The sequence below is a fragment of the Dinoponera quadriceps genome, unplaced genomic scaffold (genome assembly GCF_001313825.1).
Source record: "Dinoponera quadriceps isolate SergipeBrazil2010 unplaced genomic scaffold, ASM131382v1 scaffold946, whole genome shotgun sequence".
Classification (NCBI taxonomy): domain Eukaryota; kingdom Metazoa; phylum Arthropoda; class Insecta; order Hymenoptera; family Formicidae; genus Dinoponera; species Dinoponera quadriceps.
In genome coordinates, this window is record NW_014555069.1 from 1029075 (window position 1) to 1046768 (window position 17694).

General features: G+C 42.4%; 6 protein-coding genes across 6 annotated transcripts; 2 read left to right on the forward strand and 4 right to left on the reverse strand.

Annotated features, from left to right (window-relative positions):
- The first annotated feature begins 734 nt into the window (after positions 1 to 734).
- LOC106742955 (uncharacterized protein CXorf65 homolog) lies at positions 735 to 2341 on the forward strand. Its single transcript, XM_014616340.1, has 3 exons — positions 735 to 1096; positions 1465 to 1587; positions 1646 to 2341. Exons 1-3 carry the CDS (start codon positions 1021 to 1023, stop codon positions 1807 to 1809), a joined length of 363 nt encoding a protein of 120 aa, XP_014471826.1. The 5' UTR covers positions 735 to 1020; the 3' UTR covers positions 1810 to 2341.
- Positions 2342 to 2509: 168 nt separating this feature from the next.
- LOC106742954 (probable enoyl-CoA hydratase) lies at positions 2510 to 4323 on the reverse strand. Its single transcript, XM_014616339.1, has 4 exons — positions 4091 to 4323; positions 3663 to 3916; positions 3276 to 3570; positions 2510 to 3068 (listed from the first exon to the last, which is right to left on the reverse strand). Exons 1-4 carry the CDS (start codon positions 4200 to 4202, stop codon positions 2791 to 2793), a joined length of 939 nt encoding a protein of 312 aa, XP_014471825.1. The 5' UTR covers positions 4203 to 4323; the 3' UTR covers positions 2510 to 2790.
- Positions 4324 to 4835: 512 nt separating this feature from the next.
- Positions 4836 to 7474, forward strand: LOC106742930 (F-box only protein 39-like). Its single transcript, XM_014616296.1, has 7 exons — positions 4836 to 5027; positions 5441 to 5673; positions 5796 to 5966; positions 6148 to 6374; positions 6558 to 6716; positions 7101 to 7265; positions 7323 to 7474. The coding sequence occupies exons 1-7, from the start codon at positions 4836 to 4838 to the stop codon at positions 7472 to 7474; spliced, it is 1299 nt and encodes a 432-aa protein (XP_014471782.1).
- Positions 7475 to 7724: 250 nt separating this feature from the next.
- On the reverse strand, positions 7725 to 9581 carry LOC106742928 (zinc finger protein 567-like). Its single transcript, XM_014616294.1, has 2 exons — positions 9240 to 9581; positions 7725 to 8658 (listed from the first exon to the last, which is right to left on the reverse strand). The coding sequence occupies exons 1-2, from the start codon at positions 9263 to 9265 to the stop codon at positions 8082 to 8084; spliced, it is 603 nt and encodes a 200-aa protein (XP_014471780.1). The 5' UTR covers positions 9266 to 9581; the 3' UTR covers positions 7725 to 8081.
- Positions 9502 to 14470, reverse strand: LOC106742910 (zinc finger protein draculin-like). The gene is made up of 7 exons (XM_014616266.1): positions 14430 to 14470; positions 13535 to 14253; positions 13397 to 13484; positions 12000 to 12398; positions 11337 to 11528; positions 9686 to 10262; positions 9502 to 9593 (listed from the first exon to the last, which is right to left on the reverse strand). The coding sequence occupies exons 1-7, from the start codon at positions 14468 to 14470 to the stop codon at positions 9591 to 9593; spliced, it is 2019 nt and encodes a 672-aa protein (XP_014471752.1). The 3' UTR covers positions 9502 to 9590.
- Positions 14471 to 15844: 1374 nt separating this feature from the next.
- On the reverse strand, positions 15845 to 17045 carry LOC106742911 (zinc finger protein OZF-like). Its single transcript, XM_014616267.1, has 2 exons — positions 17014 to 17045; positions 15845 to 16937 (listed from the first exon to the last, which is right to left on the reverse strand). The coding sequence occupies exons 1-2, from the start codon at positions 17043 to 17045 to the stop codon at positions 15845 to 15847; spliced, it is 1125 nt and encodes a 374-aa protein (XP_014471753.1).
- Positions 17046 to 17694: the final 649 nt, after the last annotated feature.

Genomic DNA, 17694 nt, shown 5'->3' on the forward strand with positions numbered 1-17694 from the left:
AGTGCGCAACTGCCATATGTTGTGGTAAAGGACCAACGTAACGACTATAATCAGTTGACAACAATCGAGCAATTAAAGCAGGCCTCTGCAATAAATGCATATTTCGGCTAGATTTTAGAGTGCACACCCACTTTCTCCTTTTTACCGCCCGTCACACAGCACCCGGACGCGTAACTGAAACGCGTAACTGAGACTCGCGATCATAGACATAATACCTGCATTAAATTCAGTTAATAAACCAATTAAATTCAGTTAATAAACTATGTATTAAATCTGATATCAAACAACGGTCTGTGTGAATTAAAGCATTTGAAAGTGTTCCCAGTGAGGGAAGGAGGGCACATTACCATCCCTGTTCCTCTTCGATCCATTTTACAGTGTCGCCAAATATTTGTAAATAACGTCCTAAGGAATAAATATTTCATAACTTTTAGCCTAAAATCCATTGAACAATACTTTGACGAACGTAACTGTTAAGTTTTCAAATATTGATTATTAACAAATTTTATTTTTGCATAACATGTAAACGGGAGATCATAATATCACCTCTCTATGTGAATATCGATTTCATAGTTGTCAAATCTACAGATATGACAATTGCGCATTGATAATCGTAACAAGGCTGTTAACTGTTCTTTCCTTTTCACATTTAAATATCTCATTACGTTCTGCGCTAAATTGAAAATATTTGTTTGGTTTGGTTGAAGCACAATTTTAAATTCACGAACGTCCAATTGATATCTCACGATTTCGCAAACGCGTATCAATACATTTCGGGAGAAACAAAAGAGAAGAGAAGAACGCGTGACCTATTTGTCGTATTTGCGATGTCACTGTGATATTTGATATGACGACTATCGCGAGGATTAAATATTATGTCGGTGAGAATTCAGAATATTTTAATTAAAATATGTTATAGTCGGTGTCGTATGCGCGCATATTACGTGCGTGTTACGCGCAATTACAGAAGACCCAGCGAAAGATGACGACATCGATGGTTCGGAAGCGACGGAAAGAGAGATGCTGGTGAATGTAAATTGTCCGATCCGAATGGTGCTCGACTACATAAGAAAAGCCGCGCAACTGAGTGACACGTGTAAATAGTGAATTGAAACTGTCATACTTGTATATTAATAGTTTTCTTAAAACTTATCTCAACGATTTTCGGGATTGAATTCGGAATTAGATCTGACTAAATACTTGTTTTCTCACTTCTGATACCCGATAGCACAACATTCGAAACCGGGACATGAGACGTTTTTAAAATATTTTTAAAACATCTCTAAAACTTACGGTCATCTTTAAGATGTCTTAAAGATATCTTATATCTCGATTTTGGACATTGTACTGTCTGGGATGTCATTAATCAAGACGGCTGCAACAAAGAAACAAGAGCCTTATTATAGGCCTTAGACACACATTTGTATATGCTGATTGGAAGGATAAAAATTTGTGTCGTTGCAGGTGAATTCGATTTGTGCGACGAGGTGAATTGCCAATTAAGGAATGTGTCTTTCTACAAGCCCAACACGCGGGGAACGGATGTTCTTCAGGGGGATTTGACATATTTCATCGTCACCTTCCAACGTGAGAACGATGCGATTAATATTAACGTATTACTATGACATCGCGAAATGTCTTTCAGGAGACGAAAATGGCCAGATGATAAATCTCGCACCGCTCCTAACGGCGAAAGCAGCCAAGAGGTGTTGCGATATTATGGCGAAAATGCGAAGACCGTCGCAAAGAACTTCGTCTATTAAATCTACCCTCAAGAAAAACAATAATATAAATAAATCTAACGAATAAAGTATGTAAAGTATGTTAAAGATTATCGTAACATAAGTGATTTTTCCCTCTCCGCTGAACTTACTGTGTGAGAAATGTATTAAAGCGTTCTTCCGGGAATATAGCGCGTTGATATATATAGTCAAATTAATAAATTAATACTTGTTAATAATTGCTATTATGTCGCACTAGTTAAAAATCAAGATTCGTCTGCCTTACCTCCGACTCGCCCGCTATTTAGTGTAAATACAATGCGGTTGACTTGTTGTTGAGTTATACTACGATCACCATTTTGAAGACGGTAAAGACAGTGGCGCCCCGTAGTGGAGATTTTGAAACTGATAGAGAGTAACGGTCTGACCGATAGATCCGATCGAAGTTGGCTAATGGTTTACTTGGCACCGTCTAACGTTATAGCACGAGAAAATTGCATTTTCTTTTTATATACAAAATGTGTATAAAAAATTAAGGGGCCTAAGATTTAAGCCTATTTGACGTGGAACAAACTGTGACGATCAACAGCCTACCTGGCGACATCTAGCACCGTTACGGGATACTGGTAATAGCTTAAACTATAAAAAAAAGCTTACTTTATTTCACCTTCATAACCATTTTCAAACTGAAAATGAAGGCTGACACAACCTATTCCCTCAATTGTTTAAAATATTCTGTATTTTATCTAAAATACTGCGTTTATAGATTATTGTATGATCTTCGATTTTGCCCAAGTTATAGCCTATAAAATTGTCTCGATTGATAGCGCTATGTCATAGAAAATAACGTTGTACAAATGGAACGGTTTATTAAACTTAAGGTATGAAAAATGTCGGTTTATATGGGCATATAACGATCTGCTTTTCGTGTAATATCTATGTTTCTACATAGATATTACACGAATGACTAGGTTTCTACAGATATTACACGAATGACTATGTTTCTACAGAAAGATATTACAAAAAGCAGATCGTTACATACATGCCCATATAAACCGAAATTTTTCATCTACAATAAAGTCTCATCGAGTTCTCTGATACTCTCATCGGCAGCTTTGATATTGTAGAATTTCCCGTGCCTCCCTATTCCATCCTCGACGAATTTCTTAGCGCCCGAGACACCTTCCTCGAACACTAAATGCGAGGCGTTATCTTTCTCGAACTGCAATGCCTCGTCCATCTGCTTCGCGGAAAAAGTGGCGAAATGTGTCGACGCACGATCCGCGAGCAGGGTCTTCATTGGGAATTTTATGAGAGACTTCGCCAAGTTCACAGATACGCCTAAACCTGGAAAGCAAATGAGAAATACATGAGAGAATTTCGAAACCCATTGCATTTCTCCTCGTACTTTCTGATATATGTATGATTTCTGTAGTAAACTCCATATTCACTTTATTTTATATTTATCGTAGAATATATTTTCTATGAAAATTTTATATTTATTCTTATATTTATTCTAGAATATATTTTTCTATAATAAACACAATTTCGCACCTGCGCCGCAGGTGGTGATTTTATTGGCAATGCCCCAATTGAGTGTTTCCTTTGCAGTAACCAGTCTCCCGGTCAATATGAGATCCATGGCCCTCGAATATCCGACCATGGCGGGCAAACGGACAGTTCCTCCACATAGAATTGGAAGGCCGAAACGTCTATTCAAGAAACCTATCATCGCTGTATCTTCCATGACTCTCAGGTCGCACATTAAGGCTAATTCGAATCCAATACCAACTGCGTATCCGCTCAAACATGCCACCAACGGTTTCTTGGGCAATTCGTTTCTATTCGCCTGTATAGACGATCGGAGGAACATTCTATTTTCATCAAATATTTGATGGGTATGTGTACTGACAATATATATTGCATAACTTACGAACATACCAGTTGTCCAAAGTGTGGTATACTCTCTTCGTTTTTGCCATCGTAACTCGCGATCTCGCTAAGGTCATAGCCGGCGCAAAAGTTACCTCCTACCCCGTACAAAACCGCCACCGACGTTTTCTCGTTGTCTTCAAATTCGTCCAATGTATCTGATAGTAACTGCGCGGTTGCGACGTCTAAACTGTTCTGCTTTTCCGGTCGGTTGATGCCGATCGCGGTCACTTCACCGATTTGATTCACCACTATTGTTTTTTCTAAAAAAACACGTGTTATTGATGATGATGATGACAGGAAGATATGTTCTACATTTTTAAATATATATTGCTCTCCATTACACATTCAATATCTTAAATAATTATGAAAATTAACAAATTCGGAACGACTCTGTAGGATGTAATCACAGAAATAATTTTTTTTTTTTAAATTACCTTTATCTTTTTCGGCATTCGTCGTTGCATCCGGTTGAGAGGTTAGGGTTCGTCGCACGTTACGTCGCAGCGTCCGTGTGAACGAACTGGACAACTTTCTCAGAGCATGCATTCCGCGTGCCACTGATTTTTCCTCTGACAAATGATTCTCTCAATATTATTAAACTTATAAATCAAGAGTGGCGTAATCTCAACGAACGCTTGCAACGAACGCCTAACATGCGCAAAATCAACCGGCGTCAGCTGGGATTCAGTCTCGATATGGAGCGTCGATACATCAAATCGTAGACGCGCACAGCAATCGATAGAATTCAAAGAATGACATTCCCGCATCCGTCGTCGGTCCGCAAAAGTGCGAAATTCTCAATAATATTACAGCTCGACACGGTTAAAAAACAAATCACTTCACGGAACTGATGCGGCTAATCGTAATCAATTGATTCGCTATACATCAATAACGCAAATCGGCGCGATAACCTTAAAATAAAAATCGCATCATTTTAGAGCGCAGATTTCTCGCTTCTTGAATGGCATAACTTCGCGCGATAAAACTCCTATACCGATTATTTTGCGTCTCGAGACTCACTTCATCCTTTATGATCGATCGCGTAAAAAAGACTAAGAACGAGCGGTCGACGGTGCCGACGACGGGAGCCGAAAAGCGTGCACAGCCAAAACGCGCGAGGTTTCAAGCTAACGACAACCTCGAGGAAGAGATGAGGACGGGTCAAGCTGAAGCTGGGAGATGTGGGATCAGCTACCGGAGCTGATACTGACGCAGATATTCGGCCATCTCGATCACGCCGATCGCGCCAGCGTTGGTGAAGTCTGCCCGGCATGGAATCGCGCGCTCTCCTCACCGGTGCTCTGGCGGTCCGTCGCGGTCGTCATCGATCGCGACCTAAGTGACGACTTCCCACCGGCGACGATATTGACCGTAAGAGTGCCTCCGCTTTCGTACTCTCCTTCTCGGGAGTGAATTTCGCTCTCCGTTAAGATTAGAAGCAGAAGCAGAACGCGAGGATTACTGGAAAATCTCGAGCTCCGAAAGAAGCATCGTCGCCTTCCTCACGTCAGAATGTCACTCTTGACAGTCGTAATTTCGATAATCGAGCTGTCACAGCGCGTCATCTACTATCGCCTGTTTACTACTATTTTCTATCCGTTATCATCTAGTACCCAAGCAGTGCGAACTTCGAAACATCCGGACGATGTTCCATCGTTCTTGAAAGTTGTCTTTCAGAAGTTCGCGTTAACATTCACTATTCACCGCGTTACCCGCGCTCGCGCCGATGTTGCGCTACGACGAGCGACGACGTCGATTAATCGGCCGAACTTCCATCGCAACAGACAAAGTACGGGCAGCATATGCGCAGCTTGGAGCTGGCCTTCTCGCGACCCTATATCAGTCCGAGAAGCCTACACCGCGTCAAGCTGATGTGCAGCGCTCCGGCCTCGGCCGGCGCCGACTTTCTCGCGATCGTCCGCGCTAAGGATGTGCAGCTGCGACAGCTGACGTTGACGAATTGGGCCTTCGCCTACAACCGAGGAACGCTGCTCAACGCCTTGGCGCGCTTTCTGCGGTGATCAAATCATTCCTCCATCAACCTGTCGCGTCACTCGCAAAACCGTGTAGAACTGTATGGATTACGGAATTCTCTTTTCTTTATTCCCCTCCCTCTCTTTTTCCTCTCGAACTCTGCAGCGGTCAACGCAATCTCGAGACCCTCTGCCTGCTGAACGCCGAATTCGGCGTGGCGGATGTCTTGCGTGTACTGGGCGTACTCGCCAAGGAGTCGCGCGAACACTTGGCCTCCTTGGATCTGCGCGGCGCTTTCAGGATGTCGAGATGGCAAGTTCCCCACGACAATCGGAGGTATGATGCGAAGCAGTAACGCGGAAGTGACAATCGACTCATGGGCGGAAAATTGATTCGGCTAATGATCGAGGAAATGTTAACGATTAAACTTCGCGCGTGAATAATTACAAATTATTCAAATGTAAATATAAATTATTACGTCTTGCGTGTGAGACAAATCATTCATTGTCCATCTAAGATATTTGGGCCTGCTGAGCCACTTTCACTCGTTGAGCCTGCTGAAATTGGACTATCCGGCTCTGTCGAATCACGTTCTCTACGTTCTCGCGAGTAACGCGTCGAAGACATTGAAGAACCTGCACATATTCGTGAGGAACTCCGATTCCCGGCAGCATATGTTAGCGGACACCGCCTGGCGCAACTTGTCGTCGGCTTGTCCCGATTTAACGGTGTCCTATACTATAGGTATAACAAAGCGTTGCCGCTATCTTCATGAATTGAGAGGAAAAAGTGTTGGGTAGAAAGAGCGATATCTTCAAACTGATACAATCCTTAATTCAAGGATATGAGTCTTGAATATTGATTCTTTTTTCTGTGTGAGACCGTGAGAATAGTCGCGCCATTTAGCTTTTGAAGTTTGATTTCCAGTGAATATCTCGCATTACGAGGACATATACTACTTGCTGTTACCCAGCCTGCCTCTGGCCAAGTTTCACATGTTCAGCGGCCACGTGTGGGATCAGAGCAGATCACGGAACTTCAGGAGCACGATCGGCCTGCTGATTACTCAATACACGAACACGTTAGGTGCATTCGTCAATCCATTCGCGCGAACGACGAACTCGCCGACATTGTTACAATGAATTCATATAATTTCGCGATCAGACTCGCATCTACTGTGGCGAATTGATTGAAAGAGAATGCTAATTATACATGTTAAGGCAATAACTATTATTATCTCGAATATCTTCGAAATACCAGAGTAGGAGACAAATTTGTACAACAAAGAGAAATTGCATTGAGATGCACGGGGAAAAAAACAAGCCTGTTAGTGTAACTGAACTTTTTGCTGTCTGGGAATTAAATGAAAACTCGGTTGTATGAGGAACATTAGAAAGTAATAGTTATTGCCTCATCTTCTGTAATAATTGTAACAATCCATCATTTAGAAGGAATGCTTTCCTTTCACAGTCGAGGTGATGTTACAACTGAGAAATAATCGCGAATCGCTGGACGATTTATTGGTGTCCATGTTGATACGTTGCAAGCGCCTGGTAAGATTGCAGTACGACGGAATTATCAGGAGTCTCGAAACCTTGCGCGAAATATGTCAGCTTCAAGTCGAACACAAAACACGTGAGTTGAAGACGCGCGCGTTGCATTAGCGGTGAACATGAGACCGAGTGATTGCAGGTTTCAAGACGATACACGTAAAACCTCGGGACATCAATATCCAAAATCGTGCCGTACTGTACGAGATCAATTATCAGTACGATCGTAAGATGCACGAGCAAGGAATCGACTTTCGGGTCGAAGATCCCACCTCGATTTTATTCTTCTACTGACTGTTTTTGAATTTTTGCGAATTTTCAAGATCGAAGATGAAAAGCCGCACTTATTTTGATATACTTTTTCTTGTGAATATCGAGAATATATTTTTTATTTGAAAGATTTAATGATTTTTAAAATTGTTTAGAAATAGAATTGTGTATATCTTTATTCTTCATAGATGAAGTAATAAATACCAGTATTAATTTATTTCGTTAACTACTCGTAACTCATGTGAAACAATACTGAAATACTGAAATATTCTCCTTCTCAAGAAAAAAAAAAAATTAAAGAAAGATTATCCCGACACAGATTCGATACTGTGTTCTTCCTACCGCTACCTATTACTAGTCCTGCGATTACCAATTACGTTATGCGGTGCTGCATGTTAATTACTAACTTTCTATCGGGAAATCTATTCTTGTCGTCACTACTGAACGCTTGGAATTTCAAACGTTAAAAACTACTATTTGGAAGGCGCATTGTACAAAACTCGGGCACGGGTCTATTTATTTTTTATGTACATTTACTATATGCAAAGAGATCAAAATCGGTAAGACGCTCACTGTGTCTTCTTCTTATCAGTCGACGCGACCTTGCAAATTACACACTATTGCAGACTTATTATTTATTGTTTCCAGGGTGTTTCCACAACACGTGGGACCGTGCATTAACTTTTCTCGAAAACGCTGTACAACAGAGATAGCAGAAGAACTTCTTCTTATGCATGCGCTTCATGTGAGCCTCCCAGCCGATTCTCGTCCCACCGATATAGTCACAATCCCTACATGTTATGAACTGTTCGTTGCTGTGGATTTCCATTAAATGACGCATAAAATTTTTCCTGTATTCAGACACGAACGAGCACATGCTGCAGGAATGGATAGGACGTCCATGGGCGGTATTTTCGTGGAGCTTCAAGTCTTTCTTTAAGCTGAAGCTCTGGTCGCATTGTTTGCAGTGATTCGTATGTGTGCTCATGTGCCTTCTCAAATGATGTTTGAAATTAAAACGTTTGCTGCAAACGGAACATTCCAAGGTCCGCTTTGGTTTCTTTCTGCCGCTTATTCTCGCTGCAACATCCTGCGCTTCCGGATAGTCTTTAACCAAGGTATTATTATCACTGGAAATCGACACTTTCAGAACCGAGCCATCAGAATTATTGGAATCCGGGATGTACAGAGGATCCATAGGAGAGTCACTAAAACATAAATTACAATCGAATTAAGTTATGTGAAACACGAGGCAGGATCTGTATCTCAATATTATGTTTATTTGCAGCATTCGAATGTTGAATCTCTTTTCAAGTTTTTATTTGAAACCATTTCTTTCTACAACGACGTCGTGTCAAATATAAAAAAAGTATTATGTTAAATCGTAAACACGTACTTATTGCGATTTATGTAAATTATGTAACTAATAACATAGAAAGGAACTTTCTAGGAGCAGGCCTTGAGTTTCGGTAAGAACCCTCATGTAAAATGATATAAATCACAACAGGTCACACTTCGAGGCAAATATCTTGCAAATTGCAAACTATAGATTTACTATTTATTGTTAATGGTGTTGCGCCAGTATGTGGTGCGGTACACTATCTTTTCCCGAAACATTGTACAACAGAAAGAACAGAAGAACTTCTTCTTGTGTTCGTTCTTCGTGTGAGCTTCCCAGGAGGCCCGATTCTCCTATAATTCTTGCAGGTTACTCTTGCAGACTACTGGATTTTATGGACTGTCTTTAAATGGTAATTACGGTTTTGTTTATATATAGTCTTATACGAACATATGCCGCAGGAATAGGTAATACATCCATAGGTGGTAGTCCTCTCGTGATGCTTCAAGTCTTTCTTCGGGTTGAAGATTTGGCTGGATTGTATGCGTTGATTTTTGTGCATGCTCATGTGTTTTTTGAAGCTGACCTTCTGATTAAAACGTTTGCCGTACATGAGACACTTCAATAGCGACATCGGTTTCTTTCTTTATTATTTCGTATATTTCGATTATTTCCATTGTAACATCCTCGACTTTAGGACAGTTCGTAACCGAGGGATTACTATTATTGGAAGTCGATACTTTTGGATCTGAGTCACCAGAATTATTGGAATCTGGAGGGTGCACATCATCCACAAGCGTGTTACTAAAACACAAATTGCGATCGAATTAAGTAACGTTAAATATAAGATGGGATTTGTAGCTCATTATTGAGCTTAGTTTTACCGAAATAATTACCAATATGGGATGTGTATACTTCGCAAGTGTCGCGTTAGACTCTGCTGGTATGCAAACGCCGCAGAACAGATAGAGCAGAAGGAACCATTCCTTGTGAACTGTTTTCATGTGGGCTCTCAACTCGGCCTGAGTTTTGCAGGCATATTTACTTAATTTACAGACTGGCATCTGCACCTCCTTGTGTGATTTCCTTAAATGCCGCGTATAGAAGCCCTTGTGCATAGTCACGAACGGACATATGTTGCAGGAATATTCGGTAAGTTTATGATACAATATCTGGTGGCGCCTCAAGTCTTCCTCGAGGCGGAACTTCTTGTCGCATTGTTTGCAATGATTCACACGATGACGTGTACTCATGTGCCTTTTCACGTGGTGTTTCAAATTAAAACGTTTGCTGCAAATGGGACACTCCAAGATCCTCTTCGCTTTCTTTCTGCCGATTTTTCCCGCTGTGACATCTTGGGCTTCCGGATAATCCTTAACCAAGGCATTATTACCATTGGAAATCGATACTTGCAGAACTGAGCCACCAGAATTTTTGGAATCCGGGATATACAAAGGATCCGAAGGGCAGTTACTGAAATAAAAATTGCAATCGAATTAAGTAACGTTAAATACAAGATCGGATTTATAGCTCATTATTGAGTTTATTGACGTATCGAATGTTGCATTATTTTTCCAGTTTTTTACTTGAGAACATTTCCATTCTATAACGAGATCGTACTAAGTATATAAGTGTAATTATGTTAAATCGTAAATATGTATGTATTAAGATTTGTATAAATTATATAACTAATAATAGAGAGAGAAATACAGAATTTAGGCAAACTATCTCGAAATGAAGAGTAAATAAAAACAACAAATAACATACGAGTTAAAGGAAGGAAAATAAATAGAAATTAAACGAGTTGAAGCAAATTCCTTTTTATATACAACTGAAATATTGTCATCGAGATTTTAGTTTGTAATAACGGCACTCTGCATGACGATCGTACATTCAGAACATCCCTAGTAAGTCTCGTGGCTTAACAAGGGATACAACATCGGTATAATATTTTTTCTCAAGAATGCGAGTGGAACACAATATATATAAGCTATCGGATAGTCGTCCTTCAATTTTTTGATGCGTGCCACATTTCTTCTCGCGTATAGAAAATCACCAAATATTTCCAAAGTGTTGAAAAAATGAGATTTATTGTAAACCGTGCACAAAAATATCAGTGAAATTCGCGGAGAAAAAAATTAATTTTGCCAGTATGTTCCTGAAACGGTTCGTACGGTCTGTTAGCGAGTTGGGCGTATCGGCCTCGCGAGCAGCCCTTTTCAGTGACAGGACGTCATATGAGTATTGAGAACGGTTCGCGTGACGAAACCCTTGCTGCATCGCGGACAAACGTAGGGTCGTTCGCCCGTGTGATACCGCTTGTGAACGACCAACGTGGACCTCTGGGTGAACGCCTTGCCGCACTGGTCGCAGGAGTACTTGCGTTCCCCGGTGTGGGTAACGTTGTGGGTCCTCAACAGGGTCTCACAGGCGAAGCATTTGCCGCACACCGCGCAGGTGTACGGCTTCTCGCCGGTGTGCGACCTGTTGTGGATCTCGAGGCCTTTCGCGGTCTTCAGCTCCTTACCGCAAAGCGCACAGAGATACCTGCGTCTCTCGCTGCGGAGCGGATCGCCGTGCGCCTTCGCCTGGTGCTGCTTCAGCATCGACTTGTACTTGAACACCTCGCCGCAAGCGTCGCACTTGAGCTCGGTGGCGTTCTTGCCGGCGGAACCCCTCTTCGTCTTGTCGCCCGCCGTCGCCGGGTCATAGTGATGCAGACGATTGTGTTCCTTCAATCTACGCACGCGATATTTTTCCCTTTTTGTAACACGACTATCCGGATTATCACGCGACATATGATCTTTGAGTGAGTTCAGGCCAGTGTTATGGGAATGTCGGGATCAATGGCAAACTTGACAAGTATCGATAAGGTGCGGGCGATTCTCAAACATAAACACCGACACGATCGAAATGTTCTTCGTATTTCTCATATATATAGATCTTACGTAAATGTAAGCACGATATAAATGTGAATGCGAATGAACGCGTGCTACTCTACCTCATCATGCTTAACGGAAAATCTGACAAAGATACATGAAAATTGTCCTGCAAACTTTTCGTATTACGTTACGCCTCGAAATTTCGAATTGTGGCAGCGCCTTTGCTTATTTTCCCGAACATTTCTGTCCACCGGTATCAGATGTAACGTAAGTGTTGCTTTACCGGGTCTGCGGCGAGTACTGTCGACGACTGGAAGATCGCACGTACCTGCACACATCGTCGAAGACACTGTCGCACGCGCTACAGCGTTGATACTGCGTGAAGTTGTGCATCGTCGTATGCGCGACCAGAGCGTCCTTGTCGTCGAAGTTCTCGCTGCAGATCTCGCAGGTGAATTTCAAGGCGCGGTGGGCTCGCTTCAGATGCCTCTCGACGTCGATCGCGCTCACGCCCATGAAACTGCACTCGCCGCACGGCACCGTCTTCGGCGTGTGCGACTTCTTCACGTGGGCGTTCAGCATGAACTGCTGGGGGTAACTCTTGCCGCAAATGGCACAGCTGAAGGGCCGGTCAATGCCATGCGCGGTCCGCAGATGCGCGACCAGCCTGGAGACGAAGTAGAACTTCTCCTGGCACATCTCGCAGGTCTTCGCGATACTCTCGAACCTGCAAGCATGCGTACCGCCACGCGGTCTCCGTAACGGGCCGTTTTCTCTCTGCGTCAGCCGAGTCGACCTGAGTCGTTTAATCTATTAAGATACATTCTATAACATTGTAAATCCAAATGTATAGTAAGTAAACGCTCACGTATGTGATTTGATTTTCCGTGTAAAAAAATTAATTTACATATTTAAACGCATAATTTAAAGGCGAGAGGCAGATATCGATTGTATAGCCTGGCGATACTTTTATACGATCGATATTTGCTTCCTGCCGGCTCTTAACACATTTCACCGTGTATAATACGATGCACAATGTACGTGAAAATGAAGGAATGGGTACTTCCAATCAATATGAATGTGTAAAGAATACATATATAAAACAACTTTGCAGATTTAGATCGTCTTAAATATGATTTCTGCGTGAAATTATGAAGAGATGTGTATTAGGTTCGGAAAAATCCTTTTTCGGAAATAAAAGCGTTCAAGATTTTCCTCCCCAATACTTAATGGAAAAAAAGGTCAGGTTTGACTTGATTGGATTGGTAGAACATTCTCGAGAATTTACTTTATTTCTTTTAGCACTTTTAATAGAAGGTCCGGACTCATTTAATATTAAATTACCTAAACTATCAATCGTTTTACGCTACTCAACAAAACAGCGAAACTTTTAACTTCCCATTAAATAAATTGTTAATCTTATTACGACGCTACGTAACAGAAAAGCTAGGCTGATTTAACCATTGCAACATTATTATATATAATATTATATTACATATATAATATTTGCCGATACTTCGCCAACTAGCGAACCGCCTAGCTCTATCGAAAAATAAAGTGTTCCTTCCCATGCACTCCGTTCAATTGCGCGACACAGTGTCTCTCCGAATTTCCCGATTGGAAGGCACACCTCGAGCGAGTCGCCTCACGTCTTCGGTTGAGCGGTGGCTTTCTCGTGCACTTTACGGTGCCTTTTAACGAAAGAATTGGACACGAAGCCTTTACCGCATTCGGGGCACCGATACGGCCTCTCGCCCGAGTGGAAGCGCAGGTGCAACACCAACGACGTCCTCTGCGTGAAGCTTTTGCCGCACTGCGGACAGATATGCGGCCGTTCGCCGGTGTGAATCCGTTTGTGGATACTCAGGTTCTCCTTGCTGGCGAATTTTTTATCACACGTGTCGCACTCGAAGACTTTCTCGCCGGTATGGGCGCGCTTGTGCACAGTCAGTCGTCGCCGGGAGGACAGCTCGGCGCCACACAGATCGCACAGGTGCTTAGTAGGCGGGCTCGAGAGCCCATGCTGACTCTTCATGTGCTGCCTCAACAATCTCTTGTAGACGAACCTCTCCGGGCAGAGCTTGCAGGCGTGCCTCGCACGCGCGTTGCTCTTCGGGCCGGTCGACCGATTGGCGGCCGCGTGCTGTGTCACCAGGTGCACCGACAGGTTCTTCTTGTAGAGGTAACTCTTGTGACAGTGCTCGCAGCGGTAGAGGTTCTTCCGGGTGTGGGCGTTCCGGTGCTCCAGGTACTCGGTCCGATGGTAGAAGCTACGCTCGCAAGTCTCGCACTTGAAGCTGTAGTCCTGCGCGTGCCGGCGGCGATGGCATTCCAGGTTGGACTTCTGGTTAGTGCTGTAGTCACAGAGCTCGCAGACGAACACCTTCAGCCCGGTGTGGATCAGCTTGTGGCGGGCTATGTTCATCGGGCTGCGGAACGTCTGGTCGCACTCGTCGCAGCTGAAGGCGCGCTCGATGTTGTGCAGATTCTTCAGGTGTTCCACGAGCTTACGCGTGTGCCGGAAGCAGGCGCCGCACTTGACACACTGATGCACGGCGCGCGTCTTGGAGCCCCGCCGTTGTCTGAAACGAGGAGGGTCGCGGTGAAATGAAAGCAGCACGAGTTCTCACCGCAGGCTGAAGACTCATTCAAAGCATCGTTAATTAAGTTTGGATAATTGTAATTTCTGATAATTTATTTATCATGGCTTCTATCACTGAGCTCTGTACTATTCTGAAATGCTGGGTGTCGGTGTCACCTGATTGGCCAACCATTTTCTACGATCTTCGCCAGAAACATTCGGATATATGCTAACTTACTAGTGAAAAGTGATGTCCGAATTATATTCCTATATCAAGAATATTTTAAGAATTCATTGTAATATTTGGGCTACTTCTCTTCGAATGTCGTCTTCGAACAACTGGACGTCCTTACAAAAAAAAAATGTTAAAATACGTACGAAAAATGTTAAAATCCACGATTTATCTTTTTATCGTGTATTAACGTGATTATACATAAGTCTGTGAAATTTGGCTCTTGTTAAATCAATACAAATGATTTGGATGCAAGTAAATTGCATCTCGATTAGTCGCACATTTGGACATTGTTGGAATATTAATTGGAAACCATTAAAATATAATTACCACGTATGTAATTACACTGAGAGAAAAAATGCCGAGTAGTTCCGTATAGTGCGATGATTTTCTTATACTTTCTGGTTTTCTTTAGCTTGTAAGAATCAATACAATTGGATAATGTATTTTTATTTTACGAAGTAAATACACAGTCACTTTTATACACGCCACAGCACATCTTAAAGATTTATATAATTGATAATTTTCAAAATTTCCGAAATTTCGCAGTACCGCGGGGAAACCTTTCGTACGTTTCCCGAATTCTTCGATCTCTCTAAAATATTACAATATTCATCAATTGATTTACAAGGACTTTATATTACAGGCTTAATAAAATCTCACTTCCTCTTCGTATAATGTCTTGCATTCGCGCAAATACATGCGATTAGTTTGATACACAATGCATCTCCGATGCCACATTAAATATAATATTGTGTCAACTTAAATCTCATTTAATATTTATATCAATATTGCGCAACACACAAGAGAAAATCCCGCTATATTTCAGTTCGATATTAAAAGAAAATCCGATCGAAATGTTTTCCTTCTTGTCTCAATGCGCGAAACAAATCGACGTGATGCGGATGTTAATTTGGAAACAAATCCTCGTCGATTATTTCGAATCTTTTCGTGAGCGACATCTTCTTCAGACATTTCCGCTCAGATCTTTGGGGTATCGTCCAGATACCAGGATAACTGAATATACAGTTAATTTCAAACATTACAAATTATTGATTTTTCTCACGATAACAAATAATAAACGAACGTATTGCAGTACTCCTAACCATATTTACTGCATAACTCATAACTCGTTACTATTTTCCGTGATTGCTGTGGGTAATACCCGTAAATAAGGATGTCCGGGTGCACAGGTAGTACCCGGGAATTTGTTTGCCCGGGTTTATCCGAGTTGTCGCGCAAGACCCGAGTACCCAACTCCGCAGATATAACCGTGCTATCCCAAAACACCCGGATCATACTGACGGATTCAGCTTCCTCGCGCGACGGAAGCACCGAGCCCCCCCCCCAAATGCAACAATTAATTATCTAACGCTATCTTGTCCTGCTGCTGTGCGGCAGGAACACCCAGCTCCTGCGTAAAGTCCATAATGATCTTTTTGATGGACACCACCGGTAATGGCGGCAACGGTCCCGGGTGCCGCTTCCGGTGGCAGATGAGACCGGGCTTCTGCGCAAAGGTCTGACCGCAAATGTCGCAGATGTACGGCCTTTTGCCGGTGTGGATCAGCATGTGCTGCTCTTGCGCGGTCTTCCGGGGGAAGGTCTTGCCGCAGACCGGGCAGGAAAACGGCCGAATACCTTGGTGAATTCTCAGATGGAGGTCCAAGTCTCTCTTCTGGCCGAAGGTCTTGCCGCAGGTGGGACAGACCACTTTCTCCTTGCGTTCGTGCCAAATCATGTGCTGGTCCAGGTATTCCTGCGTGGTCAGGCCGCGCTTGCATATCTTGCACTCGTAAGCCGGCTTGTAATGCCGGTATTTCATGTGCGCCTTGATGGCGGGCACGTTCTTGCAGGCGTGGCCGCATATGCTGCAGATAATGGGCGGCTCGCCGCTGTGCATCTGATTCATATGCTGTTTCAGGTCGTTCTTGATTTTGAATTGTTTCTTGCAGATGGTGCATGAGTACTGGAAGCCGCTGGTGTGCTTGCGTATGAAGTGGTCCTTCAGTGTGCACTTGTTGTTGCTCTTGTACTCGCAGATGCTGCAGGGATACAGCAGAGGCCCGTGGACCTTCTCTACGTGGCGCTTCAGGTCTCGCTTCAGGCTGAAGCTCTGGCAGCAGCTTTGACATTGGTACTTGTGCTGGTTCATGTGTTTTATCATGGTAGCCTTCTCGCTGAATCGCTTGCCGCACGTGGCGCACTCCAAGGACAGCTCCGGCTTCTTCTGCTCGACTTTATCTTGACTGAGGTTCTGCCCTCTCATGAGCTTCTTCGTGCTGTGCTCCTCTTGTTCCAACCTGTTGGCGATCAGCTTTCTCTTTCTCGTCGCGTGACGTTTCTTTCTAGCGGGCAAGGCATCGTACTCCGGTGTGCATTCTATGCTTTCGATCACGGAGTATTCCGAGGCATTGGCATCCGTGACGTTCAGGGGATCAATGGGCGAATCACTAAAACACAAAATTACGGTCGAATTAAATAATGTCACACGCATGGCACGATCTATCCGCTAAATATTGAGCTTACTTACTTGAAGTATTAAGAGTGCTGAATTTCATTTCCAGTTTTTAACTTGAAAATATCCCTAATCTACGTACAGAGAACGGTGAAGTGCCAAAATATAATTATACTACGTGTAATATGGTAAATATATAAGTTACAATTTACACGTAAATTAAGTAATTAATATAAAAAAAAAAAAAACTATAACGGGTCGTCTGAATGAAAACCAAGTGAACAAATAAGGGAAAAATTAAACAAGGAAATGAAATGAAAATTCAGTAAATGGAAAAAAATAACTCTTTCTCATGCTCATGAAAATTTGTTGTTGAAACACGAATGATAACTGCATAACAATCGTAATCCATAATATCGTACAAAGAACTGTCGTTCAACAAAAGATCTAATATCGATATTATATTCACGTAAATCTCAAGTAAATACACCATATGTATTATAGTCTATCATATCCCACATAGCACATAATATCACAGCAACATTGCAGTAATATTGCAATATCCTGAAAATATTGCATATTACAGTAAAATATTACAAATATGATATATTACACGTTTATAAATTTAAACGTTGCAATATTTTAGTTACATTGCTGCAATATATCACATAAGTAGCAAGGTGACGTCAAATGACGTTTCAATCTCATTGACATTATTAAAGCCGATACATCATTAAAGCTGATATTCATAA